The sequence below is a fragment of the Daucus carota genome, chromosome 1 (genome assembly GCF_001625215.2).
Source record: "Daucus carota subsp. sativus chromosome 1, DH1 v3.0, whole genome shotgun sequence".
Classification (NCBI taxonomy): domain Eukaryota; kingdom Viridiplantae; phylum Streptophyta; class Magnoliopsida; order Apiales; family Apiaceae; genus Daucus; species Daucus carota.
The window spans coordinates 36,831,709-36,853,532 of NC_030381.2; the positions used below are offsets into that span (position 1 = coordinate 36,831,709).

General features: G+C 36.5%; 4 protein-coding genes across 5 annotated transcripts; 1 reads left to right on the top strand and 3 right to left on the bottom strand.

The window, feature by feature from the left end:
- Positions 1–3,165: 3,165 nt before the first annotated feature.
- Positions 3,166–9,227, bottom strand: LOC108222035 (uncharacterized). The gene is made up of 10 exons (XM_064086272.1): positions 9,218–9,227; positions 9,021–9,122; positions 8,509–8,637; positions 8,163–8,417; positions 7,950–8,066; positions 6,896–7,870; positions 6,347–6,805; positions 6,009–6,261; positions 4,911–5,929; positions 3,166–4,799 (listed from the first exon to the last, which is right to left on the bottom strand). The coding sequence occupies exons 1-10, from the start codon at positions 9,225–9,227 to the stop codon at positions 3,166–3,168; spliced, it is 4,953 nt and encodes a 1,650-aa protein (XP_063942342.1).
- Positions 9,228–9,787: 560 nt separating this feature from the next.
- LOC108205272 (uncharacterized) lies at positions 9,788–16,745 on the bottom strand. 2 transcript variants are annotated; one of them, XR_001803923.2, is made up of 11 exons: positions 16,281–16,745; positions 14,908–15,142; positions 14,594–14,677; positions 14,299–14,468; positions 13,292–13,434; positions 12,968–13,145; positions 12,291–12,885; positions 11,328–11,440; positions 10,755–10,820; positions 10,577–10,666; positions 10,037–10,176 (listed from the first exon to the last, which is right to left on the bottom strand). XR_001803923.2 is itself a non-coding variant. In XM_017375163.2 (10 exons), exons 1-10 carry the CDS (start codon positions 16,469–16,471, stop codon positions 9,952–9,954), a joined length of 2,178 nt encoding a protein of 725 aa, XP_017230652.1. In that variant the 5' UTR covers positions 16,472–16,745; the 3' UTR covers positions 9,788–9,951. The 2 variants fall into 2 exon arrangements, 1 of the variants encoding a protein (XP_017230652.1); XM_017375163.2 differs by having other exon boundaries at positions 9,788–10,176; positions 10,577–10,820.
- Positions 16,746–17,050: 305 nt separating this feature from the next.
- LOC108197219 (galactomannan galactosyltransferase 1) lies at positions 17,051–19,149 on the bottom strand. Its single transcript, XM_064082192.1, has one exon. The coding sequence runs from the start codon at positions 18,650–18,652 to the stop codon at positions 17,339–17,341; it is 1,314 nt and encodes a 437-aa protein (XP_063938262.1). The 5' UTR covers positions 18,653–19,149; the 3' UTR covers positions 17,051–17,338.
- A 1,156-nt stretch (positions 19,150–20,305) lies between these two features.
- LOC108222044 (uncharacterized) lies at positions 20,306–21,328 on the top strand. The gene has a single exon (XM_017395934.1). It carries the CDS (start codon positions 20,306–20,308, stop codon positions 21,326–21,328), a length of 1,023 nt encoding a protein of 340 aa, XP_017251423.1.
- The last annotated feature ends 496 nt before the right edge of the window (positions 21,329–21,824 follow it).

Here is a 21,824-nt window from a genome sequence, read left to right on the forward strand (position 1 = left end):
TCTGAAGTCAGAAGAACAATCTTCTCATCAGCATTAAGAACCCTAACACTGTTCTCCTACAGGTAATCTTCTTAACTATGTGGAACTCATTTGATCTTGCATGTTAATCTGTATGTAGATTCTGAAAATACTGAGTTCTAAATTTTTCCGTTTGGTTTCTACATAGCTTCTGTAGAAATGAGTGAAGTCATAGGGAATAAGAAGTTTATATGTCGGGTTGTGGAAGGAAGAGATTCAAATGGCCAACTGGTACCACATATTTCTTAGCCTCATATAATTTCCTGCATTTTAGTAGCCATGATTTTTTCAGGGTTTATATTTCGTTTTTTGATTTATTTTACAGAAATGTCCGTCAGAGTTTGCTTCCTTTTTTGGCTTGATGGGATTAAATAATATTGGCTTGCATTTACCAAACAAAAGCACATGGTTGGGTCGATTTGTTCGTCATTCCGAGAGGATTGAAGGAATTGAGTCTCTGATGAAATATTTTGATGTGAAACCATGTTATTTGTTTGCCTTTGAGTATTTTGGTGGAACTGAATTTTTAGTGTCTATTTATAATGATTATGCTCTTGAAGTTAACTACACCGAGAGTGTTAAAAGAGGTCCAAGTCCACAGCGAAGTTCAACAACTATCGGGGATGGTGTCTTTGACATAAGTGAAATAGACAACGAAAAACTGCAAGCATCATTTGCTGTTAATGCTTGGTCATCGTCTGACGGAATTCATGATTTTGGAATAACTCGGGAACATTTGCAAGGAGCAGATTATACTCAGGTATAACTCACTGATACTCTATAGTTTTAGTAATTAGTTGTGAGTATTTTCGGTTTTGCTGTTTTATATTTGAAATTTGGATATCAACTACTGAGTTGTTGGCATAGAATTGATAAGGTTAATAACTAAATATGATGCTCTCATATAATAGAACTGTAATTTGTACTGCACTGTGTAACTGAGCATCATATCAAAGCACTTCCGAAAAATCCTGTATATGCATCCTGCTTTTGATATTTTTTAAAAAAATGTGAGAATTTTTTAGGTTCTTTCAAAAGAGGAAGCTGACGAAATGGGTCTGAAACCCGAAGATGATTGGCTGGAGATAGGCACCGAGAAGTTTAAGTGGAGAATTCAGTTACATTGGAGAGATGGTGAGCTATGGTTTGACAAAGGGTGGAATGTATTTGCTGAAGCTTTTAAACTTGGTGTGGGTGATAGATGCTTTCTTCGTAACACAACACATGGCTTGAAATTTAAGGTTGCAATACATGAGAAACACAGAATGACAGAACTATTAAGCAAAGGTATTTTCTTATCATTTGTTCGATTGAACAACATCAATTTTACATCATGTACACCATAAAAGAAATTTTGACAATAAATTTCTGCAAAACTTGCAAATGGATAGGTGGTGTGGAAGGAAAAGGAGTCGTAAAGTGGTTCAAAATGATGACGTGGATGAGTGTCCACACCGGAGAGGTCGAGGTACCATACCTGTTTGGTAAAGCATATGCAAGTGCTATAACTGATAATGCAAAATTGGTATTGCCTGATGGTTTCAGCTCTTCTTGTTATTTCTCAAAAAACGGAGATCTATTATATGGTCTTAAAGATTTAATGATTAAATACTCTGTGCGTGAGAACTGTACAATTTTTTTCAATTACATTGGAAATTCTACATTCTATGTTACAATTTACAACGAAGCTGGTATGGGTATTTTTAATGATCTGCCTGAGAAGTTATCACTACACACTGCGAAACTTAAGATGGGACCTGATGTGATTGTTTTGTCAGACAGCGATGACAGCGATGATGGTAATCAGACTTTAAAAAATGTTAACCTATTAGACGGTTTTTTGCCTCTGCTAAGTGGATGTTGGTTTATGAACTTATGTAGAGTCCATTGACAGTGGAGCTGAATCAGGCAGATCAGTGTACAACACGCCGCATAACAGCGCAGGTAAAATGAATACAACATGTAATTATGGTTATCATAAAGCTAGGCTACTGCACTATATATGGACTTTGATTTTTTTCCCGTACAGGAAAGACAGCCGAAACAAATGAGGGAGCGTACGATTTTAATATAGAGTTACTGAAATCACATGTTGATGGAAATGGCCATGGAGTGGTTAGTGCTTTACTATAGTTTCTCTGTAAAAATTAAAATTATCTAATTCAATTCTGTTTTCATACAGTACCTGCCTAGATATCTGAATGCATTATATAGGAGGTGGAGCAAAGGGACAGTGGTGAAGTTGGTCATGAAGTCCAAACATTATCAGCTGGCAATTCTAAGGAGAAAGAAAACGTGCAGGCTAGGACTTGGATGGAATGAGTTCACTCGGAAGAATAAGCTTCATGTTGGACAGCGGTTATCGTTCACTTTTGTTGGGAATGCAACTTTCAAAGTAAATGCTTCTACTTAGTAGTCGTGACATAGTGTGTTGTCAGTGCTATTACCTTTTGGTCATTGTAACCCAAAGACATATTTGGTCATTACCACTAAGTTTAGGTGATTGTAAGAAATTGGGCACTCTGCAATTGTCTAGCAGTACCACAAAGTAAACATTTTATCAGCTACTAATGTCAATTTATGAAATATTGGGAAATGAAGCCATCTGCCAATTATGCAATGTTGGATTTTCATTATTTCACTGAGCATCCTGATTCAGATTATACGATTAAAAGACATAATATTTGCCAGGTTATACTTATTATTACATAACATAGTGTGCAGATGATTTCTTTCAATATGTTATACTTATTATTAAATAACATAGTGTGAGTAGTCTCATTGACAGGTTAATCTATGGTACTATTGTCAAAACACCTGGAAAGCAAAAAAAGAGATGCATTTCAAATCTGAGCAGAGTTCAACTTCTCTTACAAATCTTGAAACTGAAATGTACAGAATGCGGGATATAGTTGAAAAGGAATGACATCAGTAAAGCAAACAAATAATATCAGTAATGCACCAAGGCATAACAAATGAACATTGTGTCATTGACAGGTTAGTTTGTTGTTCCAAAAACAAAATTTCCAAAAGCAAAGAACATACAGTCTATCAATATCTGAACAAAATTTAACTTCTCTCAAATACCTTTGCAACTGACAGAAGAGAGTGGAGGAAATAGTTAATAAATGGATACATGAAATTCTACTACCTAGGCAAAGCATAGAACACCTCTTTGTAGACAACATTTTGTGTGAGGTTTGTTGGTAGACCACGATCATCATCAATGAATACCTTCAAACCACTTGGAGATGTAACCCTGCTTACCGCAACATAGAACTGGCCGTGTGTAAAAACAGCTTTCGGAAGAAACAAACCAACCTTTTCTAGAGACTGACCCTGAGACTTATTTATAGTCATGGCGTAGCAAATCTGAATTGGCATTTGTTTTCTAACTAACTTAAAAGGCAGATCTGAGTCACTTGGAGATAATTCCATGCGTGGAATGAAATGTTTGGTGCCAGCAAAAGAACCACAAATAACCTCACACTCAACGCAGAATTTCAAACACTTGGTAACAATCATTCTAGTGCCGTTGCATAGTCCAAGTGTTTGATTCAAATTCCTCATCAACATTACAACTGTACCAACTTTAAGCTTCAAATCATGGCTAGGCATACCTGGTACTTGTAGAGAATTAAGATACTCGATAGGAAAAGCAGACTGTAGATCAGCATCTGTACCTCCAAAATCCTCAGCACTATCAACACTATAATAATTCACTGCATCACCAGGAATCATTTCTACAATTAGAGAGTTGAGATGACCCACAGTTTGATTAGTAGGAGTCAGAATAGCCCTCTCACTCAAATATTTGGGATTTCTTGCATTCTGGATAAAATCTGGATATATACTGCGAATCATGTTCTCAACAGAATTTTCATTATCCAAGTCACAAAACTGTTCTGGAACTACTATGTCATCCTCAAGATAATTACCGCCATCTTGAGTAGGATGCAAAGTTCCATCTCCAACAGCAAGAACCCATTTGGCAAATTCATTCAACTCATCAATTTCACGCTGAGATGAACCTTTGTTAAGCCTCATGTTCTTCTCCAAAACATAAACTTTACAAATATTCCACAAACGGGAACGTGTTATACATGCTTCAAGAATTTCTCCCCTTTCTCCGTGAGGTATTACAGGAAGGATTTGTCTAAAATCTCCTCCAAGCAGTATAGTAATACCTCCAAATGGTAAAGAAGCACGGGCCTGATCAACAGTCTTCATAATGTCTCTAAGAGAGCGGTCTAGACATTCAAATGCAAATCTGTGTTGCATTGGCGCTTCATCCCAGATTATCAGCTTTGTATGTCTGATAAGTTCAGCAATATCAGAATTATTGCCTATAGCACAAAGTGAAAACTCATCAAGCACTATAGGTATCTTAAAGCGGGAATGGGCGGTCCTTCCTCCGGGCATAAGGGTTGCAGCAATCCCCGAGGACGCAACTGGTAAAACTATATCACCTTGAGATCGTAGCTTTGATATTAAAGTTCTCCATAGAAAAGTCTTGCCACAGCCACCGCTACCATAAACAAAAAAAAGTCCGCCTTCATTCTTGTCTATAGATTCTAGAATGGCATTGTACACTGTCTTCTGCTCTGGGTTCATGGTCGACAGCAACTTCTTATTCTCTAGTTCCATCTCAGTAATATTGTAATTAGTTTCTTCCAAAATCAAGTTGTTTGTCCCATGATTCAGATACATTTCAGGAGGTTGTGGCAGCTGCTGAAAATTCTTTAAAGATTTCCCAATTGATCTAAGCAAATCATCAATTTCTGCAATCACATAGTATCAAAATTATTATTTTTTTCATCGGCAGGAATGATAATAAAACTATCATAAAAAACAAAATGAATAGGATTAAGCTGAATTCAAATTAATTTTACCTGCCAGAGCATAAAATTGTAGCTGCTTATCATCCAGCATTAGGCTTTCATCTTTATTTATGCGTCGCCTCTTTAAAATAATATCATCAACCATTTGCTTCCAGTGAGCATTCCACAAATTATACAAATCTGTTACCTTGCAATTCACTATTATGTGAACAAAAAGTTGACGAATCTGAGGAGGCAAGCCACCAGAGGAGCATTGATCAAGAACTTCATGCCATTCCTTGTCGTCATCCAGCAAACCATACTCTTTGCAAGCATCACGAAAGGACTCATAGCATATTCCATTGACAGTTCTGAGTTTCTCAAAGGAAGTTGGGCCGCGCACCTTGGTTAGCAATAATCTCAAAAACCATACTTCGCCGCTGCTGTGATGAGTATAAGATAGTCGTCCTATCTGATATCCTCTTTTTCTTCGATTCCATTTCCTTTCAACATCATTCCATACATAATGCTTTGGGATCTCCTGATAGGTATATTGCTGAGCTGTAGCATCAGTATTACATAAAAGGAAGAACGCTTCAAGTTTACTAAGTCTGTCCTTTTCCCTTTCAGCTACCTTATCCAAAGGCTGGTTTGAGTGAAATGTGCAGTTCTTTTGTCCTGGTAGATGGAATGGTAACCTTTCAACAGATATTGTACGGTGGTGTATAGGAAAACCAAAAATCCTATAAGCCGATTCTGCTCCACATATGTACCTACCATCAAAGTAGGCATCAATTTCATCGATAGGCTCATCACCGTTAGAGTTGGCTGTTCTCTTCTTCCTCCCAGTAACATGTATCGTGGCAGTATCATGACCCTTTAAACAGTATTTGAACAAATACTTGAGACTGCGAGCGTGACAACATATCTCAATGTTCATGTGACATTGGTATTTGACCAATAAGTCCCGATTATAAGGAACTACCCACTGATTATCCAAATCAGCATTCCTAACATGGACTGTTATGTTCTGTCTACGCCGTTTGTACATTGGAAATCCGCTTTCATCAAACATTGTGCGCGGACAGTACCTATAACAAATAATGGTTTATTAAACAACTTAGACTGATAAGCTAGGTTTAGAAGACTTTAAAGGCAGCAAGCACTCACTTTTTCGGAAAATGACGTATGCACTTTAGACCTTTCATGCAGGGAGATTTCGTATTCTGGAGTCCACACGGTCCATGTATCATAAAAGCCTTCACCGCAGCATATCCCACAGGGTCTTTTTTAGGATCGGGTATTTCAGCAGAGACAAACTTGTCTACATTATTCTTTAGATAAATCTTTGAAGCGCTGTCAAGCCAAATGAGCATGTGAACATGGGGGAGGCCACGCTTTTGAAACTCCACAACATACATCACTGTTTGTCCACAAAAAAAATAAAATATTTCAGTTTAAGAACTAAGGTATATACATTTAATTATGATAGACAAAGAGAAGAATACCTCCAACACAAACACCAAAATGAGATTTTTTCTTAATGTCATTTGTTAGCTGCTCCAGTTTCAAACGGAAGACTCGAGAGATAATATCAGGGCAATTCTCTGGACTGCAACCAGGAAGAAAAACCATCATTTTTTGAATTTCATCCCATAATGCATTAGTTGTCATGGTTAGGAAAATATCCGGATGGCCTACTTCACGACACACTGCTAGTGCGTCCTGAAAATTTTGCTGCATATAGCGTTTAGAACCAACAAATCCAGCTGGCAAGATCACGCCTTTCCCAACATTAGAAGCACTATAGTCTCCAGTACGTACTGAGTCACATATATGGCTATACAATTCATTCCTCAGAATTGTCTGATTCTTCCGAAACCACCATAAGCGTGTTTGCTCAATAGACGAAAAAGCGTCAACAACATATTGCTGGAATAACCTCCCACCTAATCTAGGTGTCAGAGCTGCATAATATTTGTACAACAATATGATTACAGTGAACAAAATTGCTACACACCAAAAAATATTAAGACAGATTCAAGGTAGAAACTTACAATGCTTTTGCCTGATTTGAAACTGGTATGCGTAATAATCTTTCATTGAAATGTAGTCGCGCTCTTTGAGGTTTTCCAAATCAGCACTGGTGAATGGAATTCTATTATGGTATCCGTCCTCTCCATTGGGAAAAAGAAGGGGATATTGAAGCGCCATGAACTTTGGATGAATGTAAGACACACGTTGGAGCTTTCCAAACTTGGGCTCTATAATAATGTCACGATCAGGAGTTGTGTTTGAGGTGGAACCAACCATTATGCCAGCTACTTCATCACTGGCAGATATATGATTCTCTCTTCCATTCTGTGCGCGACAGATTTTCAGCTCAACTTTCAAATCAAGTATATCATTGTTTTCCCAACGATCACGTGCTGTACGGAATTTTTTCACCAATTCATTGGTGTCATCTAACATCTGGATTAAGCATTCAACAACTTGGACATCAATAGGTTGTTCATCAGAAACTTTAACCCACCGTAAACGATTATTAACCTCATTTGCAGTATCATAAATGTAAAGCTGGCAGAATTTTGGAGTGTCACCATCATCAGGGATTAAGGAGCCAAAAACATGGTGATTCTGACCGTTTAAGCGATAAATATAAGGACCCCGGCCTCGGTTTATTGAATGGTCCACATTACCGCCAGCAGATGTGAATGCAAACATGGAGTTGTACATTCGTATACTTCTTTTGAAATGTGAACCTCTAGCTACATCATTATAAAGAGATTGCAAGCAAGATGGTGTTGGTGGTGGCTCAGGTAGACTGACATCACCTTTTCTGCAGCATATAGAAAACAGAGGAGGGCCTTTGGTAACATTTTTGTTCGAACGTTCTTCATGCCACATTTGCGCTTTGCAATGTGTGCATACTCTGGTTGGACCACCAAGGCTGGCGTATTCCTCAGGAACATAGCAGTTTTTACCACGTCGATTCCTCTTCGGTGGCTGATCATGCATTGTGCTCTGATTAACTGTGAAATAATGGAAATATTATGGCAAAGTACATCTTCTGATAAAAGGTTCAGAACTTTAAAAAGACATTGAACAAACCTGGTGTTGTTTGTTCCATAATATCCTCATCAGAGCTGTCGTCATTGGTGTCGTAGGAATCCTCCACCTCAAATAGATCCTCATCCGTAACTGTTGCATTTTTAAGCCGAGTTTCCTCTGCAGAAATTAAAAAATTAAGACAGAATATCTCTGAAAAACAGCATATTCATTTCACAATCATATTTTGCAAACACAAACTATTTGTCTGCATACCACAAATCTCATCATATACAACACTGTTGCTGTTGGTGTGGTTCTGACTAAATTCCTGTTGAAAGAGGTTACGGCTCCAAGCATTTAAAGGTACATCCTCCCATTTCTTTTGTTTAGCCTTGCCCTTCGGTTTTTGTTGCTGCTGCGCATTTTTTTGATTTCGAGACACGTTTGTTATATCTCTAAATGGAGTCCTAGGTAATTCAGTTACACTCTGAAAAGTGGATGGACATGAACCACTTTCAACTGGTTTAGCTGCATAATACGACAACAAACGGTAGAAAAATCAACTTCACTAAAGCTACTGTTTCATATCAGAGTGTAAAGTGTATTGCAAGATTATTACATGTTTGTTGGGTATGAGATGCATTGCAATATGATGCATAGCTGGTGAACCTATCTGTAACTGGAGTTCTAATTAATTGATCAGTGCTGTGAAAAGTGGATTGACGTGAACCAGTTGGAACTGGTTTACCTGCATCAGATTAAAACAACCATACAAAATACAAAATTCATTCAAGGCACTGAAATTAACATATTGCAAAACCAACTTATATTCCAACACAGACTTATATACCAACAAAGAGTTTAGATTATGATAACCTGCCAATCTTAATTTGCAAGTGAAAGTTGACATTTGACAAAATGGTTTGAACAGCTTTTAATTCGTATCATAAATTAGTTAACATCAACGGAAATTAATTACACATATTATGTCACAACTGTAATATTTTTCATTTGTATTCAGAACAGCATAAAATGTACTAACAACTAATTAAGGAAAATGTCTTGTCTTTTAGACAAACATATGTTTGTCTGGATACATAATGTACAGTACAGGGAACACAATACATGTACGGTTCACCGATGAGTTTGTCTGTGCTGTTCCAGTCGTGATGCCTGAAACATTCTCTTGGTTTGGCTTCTTCGTAGTTTTGCGTCTCTTCAGAGACTTATGACCTAAATTAAGCATCAAACAACAACATTAGACAATAAAAAGCATCCAAAAATAAATCGAAGTTAAAGGCAGATAATTGATATTGGATATGATGTACCATCTGTCATGTCTTCAGGCGTGAATAAACGCCGTGAATCATCATCCTGAAGTCATGTGATTGAAATTAGTGAATGCTATTAAATTAATAGAAACAGGACTATGGTAGACAGCTCTGACCTTGTTGGTCATTGTTCTCTTCTGATAAAAAGAGTAGCAGAGAGAAACAGATAGATGTCCGAGATTGATCGAGAAAGATGTTGCCTTGGTGGAGAAAGAGGATGGCGGCAAATATTTCCTCTACACACTGATAGAAGAGAGTGATCATCTTTGATATGGGAAAGCTGCAGAGGAAGCCACTTTCAAACGCAAAACTTGTCTTGTAAGCTGTAGAAGTTTCATTGTCTGAATCTTTTAGAAATTAATATTTAAGTGGTAATTAAAATGTGCACGTGAGGCGGGCCATGCTGTAATGGAGGTGGCAGTTAACTGTACACGCACGTAAGCAAGCAGTGGCAATTTTGCAATTATAAAGAAAAGCCAGGTCGAAGGTGGAAGTATAAGCAGTAAGAAAGGGGACTGTAGCAAACACGCTTCAGGAACTATAATATAGATATAGATAGATAGATAGATAGATAGATAGATAGACTTGCATATAAGAACACTGCAGTTTACTACAAATTTGGAAATTAAAATAAAAGCTTGATATATACTTCTAAAGCATACCCTGTTTTAAGGGTTCTTAGAGGGAGGGCATTCATATTACAATTACAATGTCTATACAGGTAGTATCATTTACTTCTTTTTCTTGTCATCAAGTTTAATCAACTGGACTGGAGCTGCAGGTATACTGTACCACCAATCCCTCATGCGTCTCATCCATCGCTCACTGCTTTCCTTTCTCAGGGGCATTTGCCTTGTATATGCCTCATTGAAACCCATTAGTATCAGATATTTTACAGGCACAAATGCTAATACCAGTGCCATGATGACTAGCACTAGGGCAGTTCTTTCCGTTGCCTAAAAGAAGCCAGATTAAGTAGCAATGTGTTGTTAGCTTCAGAGGAATTAAAGAGGGTGAACTGGAAAATTGACACTTAAGTGAAGGTGAAATAAACCCGGATGAGAATTGAAAAGATAGCATAAAATCAAATTAATACCAGACACTTAGCAATTGCAAAGATAGTTGGAAAGTCTAGAAACTATTATCCTTGAAGACTTTTTGTACAGGAAGAATTGGATATGTGATTTTTTTCTTAAACACTTCCTTGTTTAGTTATTCTTTAAAACATGCAAAGGCAGAGATATAAACCTCTCAGATCACCATAATCCAGTGAAAGTACTGGATCTTATTACAAGTGTAATATAGAAAAACTATATAAACAGATTTTATTACTATCAAATCCGGTCGGGTGAATACCTGTGGAATTGCAGCTAAAAGAAGAGCTCTAACTTTAAGAAGAAATATATTTCCAGCTTGAATTAAAGCTTCAACTTGAGATATAGCATCCTGCAAAGCCAGCAACTGCTCAACTGCATTTTGACTAGGGGGAACTGTAATGTTAAAAGCTTCCAAAGTTTTCCCTCTCTTAGCATACCTATGCCAACCCATCATAATTGCAAGAAATAAAAAGATCGATGGCAGTACATACTTTATCCATCCCCTGTAAACCATAAAACATTATTTAGCGCTCTACTCTTGCCAGCTTTGTCAAAATTGGAGAATAAGCTATACAATTGAGCCACTGATGTCAAATGATATTGTATTAACCACAAGTGGCTTAAAAAAAGCTTTTGTCAAGACATATGTTAGTGTTTTCAATTAAATTACTTTTCATACGAGTCTTCCTGTTAAAACAAGTGGTTAAATGAGTTCCAAGGGATACATTTTCACCGCTACCTTAAAAATAATTATTGAACGGAGTAAAACTATTGCCACCTCTTCCTGACAAGTGTTAGAGTTTATTCTAATTTTAAATATACAAGCTTAGATATAACGAAGTTTTTTCCTTGGGCCTAGCATGAGGGCAATATGATTACATGTTATAAACTACTTAAATATATGAAAAAAGCAAATACATATGAACACTAAACTTTATTTTTAAACCAAGTATGGTTCAAATTATTGTACTAATATATAATTAACAGTAGACAAGACCTAAAAAACTTACTTAAGTATAATGTAGCTCATCAGTACCATAAACACTGTTGATTTTGCAGGTTCTTCCCAGGAAGCAAGTCGCTGAAGATGGTTAAACAATTCAAGAATTGGGAGAAGCATTTCCTACACAAATAAACAAATTACATGTTATAATACAAAACACAGAAAAATTTTCAACTCTATTTCCTATCATATAACTATAACATTAAGACATAGGTATAATTTCATAAAGCTAACTTAATCAAAGATATCTATTGACACTTCACACTGAAAGCTGAGTGATAATTCTTGCTAGTGTTTAAATTGCAACTTTTAATTAAATATGACAAGCAATTAGGACCCTTGTGCCACCCACATATCATGTCACAACTAGATTTTCTATTATATAAAATTGTTAAAAAGCTAAAATTATAATATTTGTCAGTGACATGATTTTAACATGGATAACTCTCGGCACTTTCCAATACGAGCAAAGGAATGATAACTCTTGCAAGTGTCTGTTTGCATCATTAATTATATATCACAAGCAATTAGCAACCCTGTGCCACCCATTTAAATTAAGTTGCAATAAAGATACTGACGAGACACATAATGAGAATCAGCATATACGGGTTAGTTATATCTATATTCATTCATTTGTTTTCTTTCAAGTAATTAGTCAGGGGTTTGACTGTTGCACATTAAAGAGCCTTCTTCCTTGAATTCAGCCTCAGATTCACTGCAATGTAGTCCAGCTAAGAGAAGTGTGGACTGCTCTTTACATTAAAATTATAAGTGGACAACTAATTTGAATTTTTTTTTCAATGAACTACTATTGTGAAACGGAGGGAGTAATATCAGTTACATCTTAAATTCCTGGCTCCACTAATTAACAATTATATTGCATCACAAGCACTGTCTAACAAGGAAGCAGATACATAAGTAAATATTTTGGGTGCTCAACAACAAAATCAAATAATAACAAACTAATTACCTTCATGACGGCTAGGTTGGTATCGATCCCCTCCACTTTCACTTGGTCAACTGTTGCTCGTGCAGCTTCTGCCCTTCCTATGTCTTGTTTTGACTGCTTCACAGCCAATTCTAGAGGATTTATCTCACCAACGCAAACATCTCCAACTTGCTGCAGTTCTTCTTCATCTATGCCAAACTCATTTCGTGAAATAATTCCATGTCTACAAAGTGTCAAATGTGAAATCGGGTGTCTTATTTGCCTGCTGGCAGTTGGAGATCTTACTGAATCAGGTTGAGAGGAACTTGCATTTAACAGTGACAAACGACTTGAAAGAGTCTGCAATATTGTATATCCTCCGGGAAGACTTTCAGCCAAATTAAAACAGAGCAAGGTCTTGTAGTTAGATGGAAAGTTCTGAAATGCTTCTTTCACTGCACGATAGCGAAGAATACCTAATGCTGCTCTTGCAAGTGCTTCAGACTGCTGAATCTGTTTAAGGTTATACTTCCTAATAAATCTATGAGCATATAGGATCTCTAGACAGATATCCAACCAATAGTCCCGCCGTGAACTGCCTTTGAATTCAGTAAATTCAAAAAAAACAGGCTCTGTCCTGTATAAGATTGTGACAACTAGACATCAGGATGTGTACAAAATCAAAAAATTCAGGCATATAATGCAATAAGAAAACATACACTGATGTGGACTTGTACATAACAGCTTTATCATACAGACGAGCACCCAGTGGTCCCGTTAGATCAGGCTTTATAACCTGCTTCGTGTCCACAGCCAATTCATATTTCGCAGCTTTATCATAAATTCCTACTCCCAGAGACTCGAAGTACAAAGCATGAGTAGTCAATGTCAGACGTCCTGACAAAAAGATATTATATTGTAACCAAGTCAGTATACACTTGTAAATTGCAGGAACTAGCAACTAGGTTCAGAAAGACAAGAATCAACAAGCAGATGTGTCAAGTCTAACAAGTGACATCAGATTCAGGACCGACAGTAAATACCAGGCCATGCAGATATCCCAATATGCTGAAAAATTGCTTGAGTTGGAACAGTGCCATCAATATCTAAAATAATTTCACCCTCAGTAAGCTGAAGGCTGGATACCAACGAAGATGTATTTGCAGTAGCAGTAGATTTTATCACCCTGCAGTAAAAGTCCATGACCTATGATTAAAAAGTTGTATAGAATAATTGTTTCAAATCAAATTGTTTGCAATAATTATCTTCCATTTAAGAGTTTGACATGAAAAGAGTTACCTTGTGATGATTAGTTTTGGTTAAAAGTTTAGAGGGTGCTTCCTTTACATGAGTAACTTCTCACAATAATAGAACTTTTTTTACAACCATAATACAGTTCAGTCTGAGCGCATGGGATGATACCAATTGTCTCAAAAACAAACATGTATACAACAATTAGAACTTTTTTTTTTACAAGAACACATTCATTGGTAATCTACTGACCCATAAAAAGGAGTTATTAAGTATTAACATGAAGAACGACGTGAACGCTTCGTGAATCTACCATTTCTTAAATCTGACATAGCCAGTGGGCCAAAAACACCTATCCTGATTTACATTACATTGTTGAACGGTGCAGAAGAAACATGAGAACATATACCCAGTAACATGTCTCCAACAAGATAATAAATAATGCACAAATGAAGGATTCCCGTAAATGAACAATAAAGAAAGGGCTTCTAGTCAATCACAAAAACAAAACCGAGTGCAATTTTAACAAATTTCATTTTTATCATCAAGAGAAGCCTTCAGCCACATGCCAATTTATGACCCTATTTAGTGGTTCTTGAGTGACGTTCAAGGGAATACATATATGAAGTAATTTATGAAATTTTGCTAGCAGCATGTGCACAGCTTAGGTGACTAGTGACTGTAAGGATACTAGTAATATTATTCCATCATGCACTGTAACTGGAAGTCAGAACAATATGTCCAACTCCAACAAGAATATATAATACCAAAGATTTAAGGGATTTCTGTACATCCTTACTTTTCCAGGCTGCGAATGTACTTGTCGTAAATAAGAAAATGAAGTCTATGGCCTGAAGATGTAGTCAGAACATCAAAGAGATTGTGAACAGTGATTACATCTGCAACAACTGTACAGGCAGGGGCAATCCGTGCAAAAGCCTCCAGTCCTACAGTTTTTTTGTCATCAACCTGAGAAAGCAGAAGGTCCTTGAAAACTACTCTAACTGAATTAGAGACTCAAAAAGTCAAAAATAGTGATCAGTCTACTCTAAACAGACAATGAATAATTTTCCCTATAAAGATGAACTGAGAACCTGAACAGCCATATTCATGGCATTAGAATAGAAGAGTGACCACCCGTCATCCTCTGCTTCCTGGTTACTGCTAGAAGCAGTTTCCTGTAGCTCCCAATGAAAACACCAATCAATATAACATTGTTTAGATCACATTTTCTAACTATTACTATTAATGCAAAAAAATAAGCTAAATCTTAACAATGCTTAAAGTGGTAATGGATGAGCAGTGGATGACTGTCAAATGCTATCCAAAAATAAAACTATAATGGCATAATGATTAGCAGCTAATTGTGCTCAGATGTCAGAAGGTAATATAGAGGGTGTGGTCTTACGATCTTTAGTTCTTCATCCTGAGGACTCGGTCCCTCCCATGCAAGCATCATGTCAAATGTTAAGCGGCGAAAATCTTTGTCAGCCAAATAATTTGGACGCCTAGTCATTATGTGCAGTGCTTGATACGAACAGAATTCCAATAAACTTCTAGCATAAATCAATGATTCCTTCACAATATCAGGGTACTTGGTGTCAAAACAGTGCTGCAGCTCCTCAGTTGGTTTCTGAAGGATCCTGCAATGTAGCAGATTCCAGAAGTGTATATTTATATTTAATAGAAATAGGGATATGATAGCTTTAAAAAAATTTCAATCACTATAGAGTTCAATATGTTCAATTCCAAACTTAGAAGTTTTAGGTGAATAAGGTGTCAAACTTCAAGGTTAGAACGGTATATTTGAAAGATAGAGAAAAGGGTACATCGAATAATGTGATGCAAGGCAAGTGAATCATATGAATTCTTTCAGCTTCCAATGTCCATTAGCATGGTTTGCCACTGAGTCTAACTATGAAACACTGTAATTCAACACCACTACATTCATAGTCATTGTCAATTTTATTGCAACCCAGTTAGGATCTACAACGTTATTTAAGTATGTCGTCTTTTCCAACACATAAATATTTATTAAAACAAACCCTGAATACGCGTCTTGAAAAATTGGACCCTGGACATAAATTTTGGTAGAGATTCACGCACTTGTGAAGTACGGCGCAACTACGATGTCATATTTTTTAATGTTTGTGGACCACTTCTGAGCTAACTAACAATATAGGCCAATGCAAGGGGCAACTTGTCCCATTTGTATAGTTTAAGGATCAGTTTAATCGGATAGTAAGGCCAGGCTTTAAACGGATACAACATCACATATTTCAGGGTCCATCCATGAATTATGGTCAAATTTAATGCTTACAATAATATGGCTATTGACTTTATGTAGAGGCAAGCAATATCATTTTTCACTTAGCCTGCCCTTTCCTTCCCAATAGACAGAAACCCCGTATATTGCTAAATTAGAAGGGAGGATATGGAGATAGTGTGAAAAGATCATGAAAGTTGCCAAAATTTTAGGTTGTGGCTGCAGGTGAAAAAGAACAATCGAGAAGTGGGTACCAAATCTTAGGAAATTAGTGTAAATGGAATACTTTAGTATTAGAGAATGTATATAGTGCTTCAATGCAAAAATATTGAAAACATTGCAATAGAAGTTGCATAAAAGAATATTAATCTTGAACATATTATATTCTCTACATAAACATTATTAGTTGATGATCCAGTAGTTGTACACAAGTGAACAATAAGGACATTCTAACATTAGCAAGAATATATAACTGCACACATACAAGCAGAGAGAGAGAGAGAGAGAGAGAATACGTGGCACAGCGAGAGATGACAGAATTGGCAAAAGGGGAGAAAAGGGGGAGGGGTTTAGAGAAAGCAGCATCAGCAGCGCCAGAAATGGCATCTGGGTTCTTGAAAAACATGGATTTTATCAACGCAAACCCATCTATCTTGTTGTTATTGCCACTACTCTGGTTCTTCCTCGGAGATGTAATGCTATCCATTACAGCGATCTAATCGTATTCAAATTAGGTATATCAATTGTTCTTGCAAATGGGTCTCAAAAACTATCAGACCCTTGTTGTGTATTAAAATAACAAGTGAGGGTTAAGCTTATACTATATATATGTGTGTGAAACTGAAAAGAACAGAGCTTTTTTGAGCATAAAGAAGAGAATGAGTGATGATGGGTTTACTATTTTCTTGACAATTAAACTGGGTAACATCCAGATTCTTTTGTTCTGTTGTGTCTTGTGATTTGGTTATGAAGATTGAGACGAAAATAAAAAGTAAAAAATTAAAGGGATGAAAAATGGGTCTTTTCAAGAAAAGGAAGACTTTTTTGTGAATAACATAAAAATCTGATTGTTTCAAAAAAAAACATATAAATCTGATTAAAAAACCATTTGTTATTTTTTATATAAAATGTGTTTTAAAATTTCGGTTGCATTTTTATTTTATGCTAAATGAAAGGATCAGTGAAAAGTCAAGGAATTCTACTGGGATTGAAATATGGAACTTCATGCTTTGCTTAAATTTTGAGCAAAAGAAAATACCAAACTTCTGAGTAAATTGACTCTATTTTTTGATATGCAAACATGTGTTTCATACATAGTAGCATACTTTCAGCGGAAAAACGCTAGACAAGTTAACTCTGATGATACATTCTCCTTCTTCATTGGGGACGAATTAAAAATGATATGATTAATTTGTTTATAACAATTTCAGTTTAGTTATTGTTTGCACTTTGCACTTCTCCCTTCTGTTTACAGGACTGACAAGTTTGGTAAATAGCAACTGTCAATTTGCCAATGACTAACTATTCGTGGTATCATAGTCATATCTGCTGAATGTATAATAAGACATTGATCCTAATCTCTCATTCCTGCTACATCTGATTGCCAAGGCACCACGGAGGAAGACATTAAGCTACGATGCTCATACCCAAAAACGCGAAGCACCTGGTTATCCACAAAGTTCAAAGCCTTCTCCATTCCATCTTTGCAAGAATCCCCAGCATAGATGGGATTGTGGTTCCCACTACACGGTGAACACCCTGTAAAATGCGTAATAAATGGGCGTCTTCCTGTCTCTTTCCCATATCCGGCCTTTTTTAAGTACAGCTCCCTCAGCTCAGAGTAGCTCTCAGTTAGCACCTCCGCGTGTCTCCTCCTTAACAGGCTGGCATCCTTCTCCAGGTCTGCGTATTTTTTTGACACATTTTCAAATTTACTTACTATGCCAGCCCAATAACACTGGAAACAATACTCATTCTCAATGTAAACTTTGTCAGCCCATTTCTCTTTCTGTTGCAGTAGCATATAAACCATGGCTGATTGATCATCTGCTATTGCAAATTGCTTGTCTTTGAAAGTGGATTTTAAGATTTTTCCCCATTTTTCATACTCTGCGTATCCAGGGCCCATGCTAGCCCAAACATCCATGAAGTCCATTGACCACTGACAATTCCTGAACAGCAAAACTCCAGCATTGAGCCCATACCAGCTCCGTTCCTCGTAGATCATCCCAGGCCAGCCATCAACAATGAGGTTATAGTTTTTGTACTTGTCAAAAGGAAGCTTGAAGTCCATGTCTGTGATCACTGCATCAGAGTCTACCCACCAAATCCACTCCACCTCCGGATGAGCCATCATGGCAGCACGTATAATAGGCGTTTTAGCCCAATAAGAGTCCATCTTAGGATGCAGAAAAGCATTATTATAAAAGATGTCATATCCATGAATTCTGCAGTAATCCACCTTGTTCTTAAAAAGTCTCAATAGGAAGAAATCGCCTATCGGGTTGTGACATGGGGATGGCTGTGATCCCGTCAACACAAGTACCTTATCCGCTGCTGCATACGAAGGATTATGCTTCATCCAAGTCCTTCTCTTCTCATCCCAGTTTTCCATAGGACTTCCAATGGAATAGTTGAGTTTCGGATCATCATAAAATGTTTCATTAGGTGTGTCTAGCTGAACCTTCCCATCCACTGTAGAATTCAACGTTGAAACTGCGTCAGAGGCTAATCTAGCCTGCCGCGAAGAATTGACAATCGAAGAGGAGCACCACCAAAGAGCTAGAGCTGCAAGAAGAAGCACAGGAAGCGTGGCTACTAAACCACAGGGCAGCTTTTCTTTGGTATGATTTCGGATGTGTTTCCTCTGCCTATCCAAGAACTCCATCAACTAAAACTTTAGTATATTATAGGGATGCTACAACATATATGATATTTACTTGTTCAATGATTGGTACAAGTGTAGAAGTACAAGGCAGAGAGAATCAAGGAAGAAGTGATGATCCTAAGATACCTCGAGGAACTGTTTGTCTGTAACAGATGCATGTAGTACAGAAGAGAAGTCAACTTTATAGAAAGTGGACAAAGTTTTAACCTGGACCAAGAAACAGATGAAATGAAAAAACTTTGACGATATATGTGCGCATGAGATTTATGCAGGAGAGATTATAGAGTGAAAATAGTAATAATAATATTTCTGTGCTGTGCCTGTGATGCAATATGAACAAATGGCAGCGAATTAAGCTGGAATTGAATGCAGCCAATCATCGTGCAAGCCGGCTAAAACACACGACCATACCAGAGCCTAAAATAAAAAAAAGAAATTAAGAGTTATGAGTGATTATAATATATTATTATATGAAGTTATTATAAATATATTTACATTATTTTATTCTTTTTTTAAATATATGAAATAATTAGCGACTCAATTTTTGTAGGAAGAGAGAATCCAGGGGAAGGAGGGTGTGAAACAGAGTACCAAACTACCAATTACGACAGTTGCATACAAATATTTGCAGTATTTTTTTATTTCGAAGATCGAAGGGCTCAAATTTACCCTTTTTGTATATTGCGTATTTCGGTTAATCAGATTCATGCCCTCATTTCTACTTTTTCCATTTCTTGCCAGCGACACCCTCTTTCTGAATTTGACCTCACTATATGATCCGTAAGTTGAGGTTATTAGAAAATTTCATTATAAAAATAGGATTGTTTCTATAAATTCAAAGGATGATTTTGATTTATAAATTTAGCCTAAATTAATACGAAATTTTACTTGATTTTATCTTGTGCTTCTTTTATAAACACACCTAATATTAATATGTTACTTTTTATATCAATATCTTAACTTTTGCACGAATCATTTTTTTCTTGTGTTTAATGAACCAACACGCAAAGATGGATATAAAAGGATAATAAATATTCCCCATTTTACCGCTCATTTATGTTATTATTACTCCCTCCGTCCTCCTCATTTTTTTATAGTTTTTTTCCACTGCTTGGCACGTATTTCAAAGTTCCTACTTCCTATAAAACATAGTTCCATAATTTAATTTTGAGTATAAAAATTCAAATGTTAAATTTTTATTCAAAAAAATAAAATAATTTATGAAACTGAATCTTTTAAGAGCCTTAAAATACATGTCAAAATTCTCGTCCTACAAGCTAAACTACATAAGGCACATGACGCACATCAGATCACCATAATATTGTGGACTACTATTATGTTTCAATAATGCTAAAAAAAAAATATAATGTTAATAATCAAATCTGAATCTAATGTTAGTGAAAAAAAAAAATTTCGAACCTAACATCAGTGACAAAAATAAAATTTTTTATAGTTAGGTAGCAAATTTCTAAACAAACAATAAGTTCGGTGGCGAAAAAATCGATATTGAATTTTTTTTCTTAACATTAAAATTCTTTAAATTATTATTTAGCAGTGTGAGCTCCAGTCCTGTGTGAATAAAATCTTGATTCATAACCCTAATTTTGACAGAGAAGTAGCCTCCCCTGCTTGCAGCTTTCAATTTCTGTTCCCATGGCTCCTGCTGATTCAATTTCTACCTCAAAACCCATCTCCAAGAAACCAGTCTTGAATCTCATCACAGTTCAAAAAGCCATAAAAGCCCTTCTCCGGTGGAAAGAATTACAAAAGCCCCAATCTTTAACTGACCCACAAAACCAATCAGATGATTTTATGTATCTACTTGTAACCCTCAAGAAAATCCCAAGAAAAGATAATAGAACCGCTTTTAAGATACCCCTTGTTCACCCCCTTCAAGATTCTTTGTTGTTTAAGGATGTTTGTCTTATAATTGATGATAGACCCAAGTCAAACCCTAAGTTTAAGGTTAATGTGGAGGTTGCTAATAAGATGATTAAGAATGAGGACTTGCCCGTTACAAAAGTTTTGAAATTTTCGACTTTGAAAAGTGAGTATAAGGCTTTCGAGGCGAAAAAGAAGTTGTATGAGGAGTTTGATGTGTTTTTGGTTGATAGGAGGGTGGAGAAGTTTCTTCCGGGGGTTCTTGGGAAGGTGTTTTATGGGAGTAAGAAGAAGGTTCCGATGGCGGTTAATTTGGGGAAATGTAGTTGGAAGGAGGAGATTGAGAGGGGGTGTAGGAGTGTGATGTTGAGTTTGAGTGGTGGGACCTGTAGTTTGGTTAAAGTTGGGAAGAGTTCGATGGAGAGGAATGAGATTTTCGAGAATGTTGTTAAGGTGATTGAGGAGGTTGTAGAGGTTGTTCCAAGGAAGTGGGCTGGTGTGAGATCCTTTCATTTGAAGTTTACGGAGTCTTTGGCGATGCCTATTTATCCGGCATTGGTTGATGGGAAGTTGGGCGTTGAAGGGAAGAAGGAGAATGTGGAGGGGAAGGTTTTGGAAAAGGTTCGATCTTTGAAGAGTGTTGGGCTTGTGGATAATGATGATGAGGGTGGAAGCAGAGACGGTGAGGAAAGAGGGAGTAAAGAATTGGGTTCAGGTAAGAATGTGGGAAAGAAGCGGAAGGATGGAGGTTCAATAATTAGTGGTAACAAGAGGGTAAAGAATGACTTGCTTTGAGCATATGGGAAGATCTACCATATCAAAAGAAGCATAAACTAGTCCAGTAACTCATTCCTTTTTCTTGTAGTTGTACTTTAACTAGAAACTTATATTCAGAACATATAGAATGAAATGGTGTTGCATTGCAATTTTGTTGTTTGTTTGCTATCGCTACATACAGCATAGCACAACAGGTTTATTGCATAGATTCTTAGAAATCTATGCCTTAGAGATTGGTATCATTCATAATATACTTGAACTCTTGAAGCATAAACAGAAATTGTTTTGAATTTTTGTTTTGTAATTTTTATGTACGGTTTACTTAAGCTTTAGTATTATTTCCTTGGCTATGAATTTTGGTATAATGTTGTGAGTTTTAAGTGAAGTATAGAGTTGTAGAAATTTTGATGGTACTGATTGGGAGCTCGAATGCTTTACTGTTAAATCTGATGTTGTATTATTGTACTGATCAAAATCATGGGCTATGTATTATTATGTGTGTGCACCAAGTATC

Coding starts and splice junctions, on each gene's coding strand:
- LOC108222035 (XM_064086272.1), bottom strand. Junction 8,418..8,508: donor ATCTCATACCCAACAAACAT/GTAATAATCTTG, acceptor CGTATTATGCAG/CTAAACCAGTTGAAAGTGGT. Junction 6,262..6,346: donor TTTTGGTGTTTGTGTTGGAG/GTATTCTTCTCT, acceptor GTGGACAAACAG/TGATGTATGTTGTGGAGTTT.
- LOC108205272 (XM_017375163.2), bottom strand. CDS start 16,471: ATGGATAGCATTACATCTCCGAGGAAGAACCAGAGTAGTGGCAATAAC. Junction 12,886..12,967: donor ATGTACAAGTCCACATCAGT/GTATGTTTTCTT, acceptor AATCTTATACAG/GACAGAGCCTGTTTTTTTTG. Junction 11,441..12,290: donor CCAACCTAGCCGTCATGAAG/GTAATTAGTTTG, acceptor TTATTTGTGTAG/GAAATGCTTCTCCCAATTCT.
- LOC108197219 (XM_064082192.1), bottom strand. CDS start 18,652: ATGGAGTTCTTGGATAGGCAGAGGAAACACATCCGAAATCATACCAAA.
- LOC108222044 (XM_017395934.1), top strand. CDS start 20,306: ATGGCTCCTGCTGATTCAATTTCTACCTCAAAACCCATCTCCAAGAAA.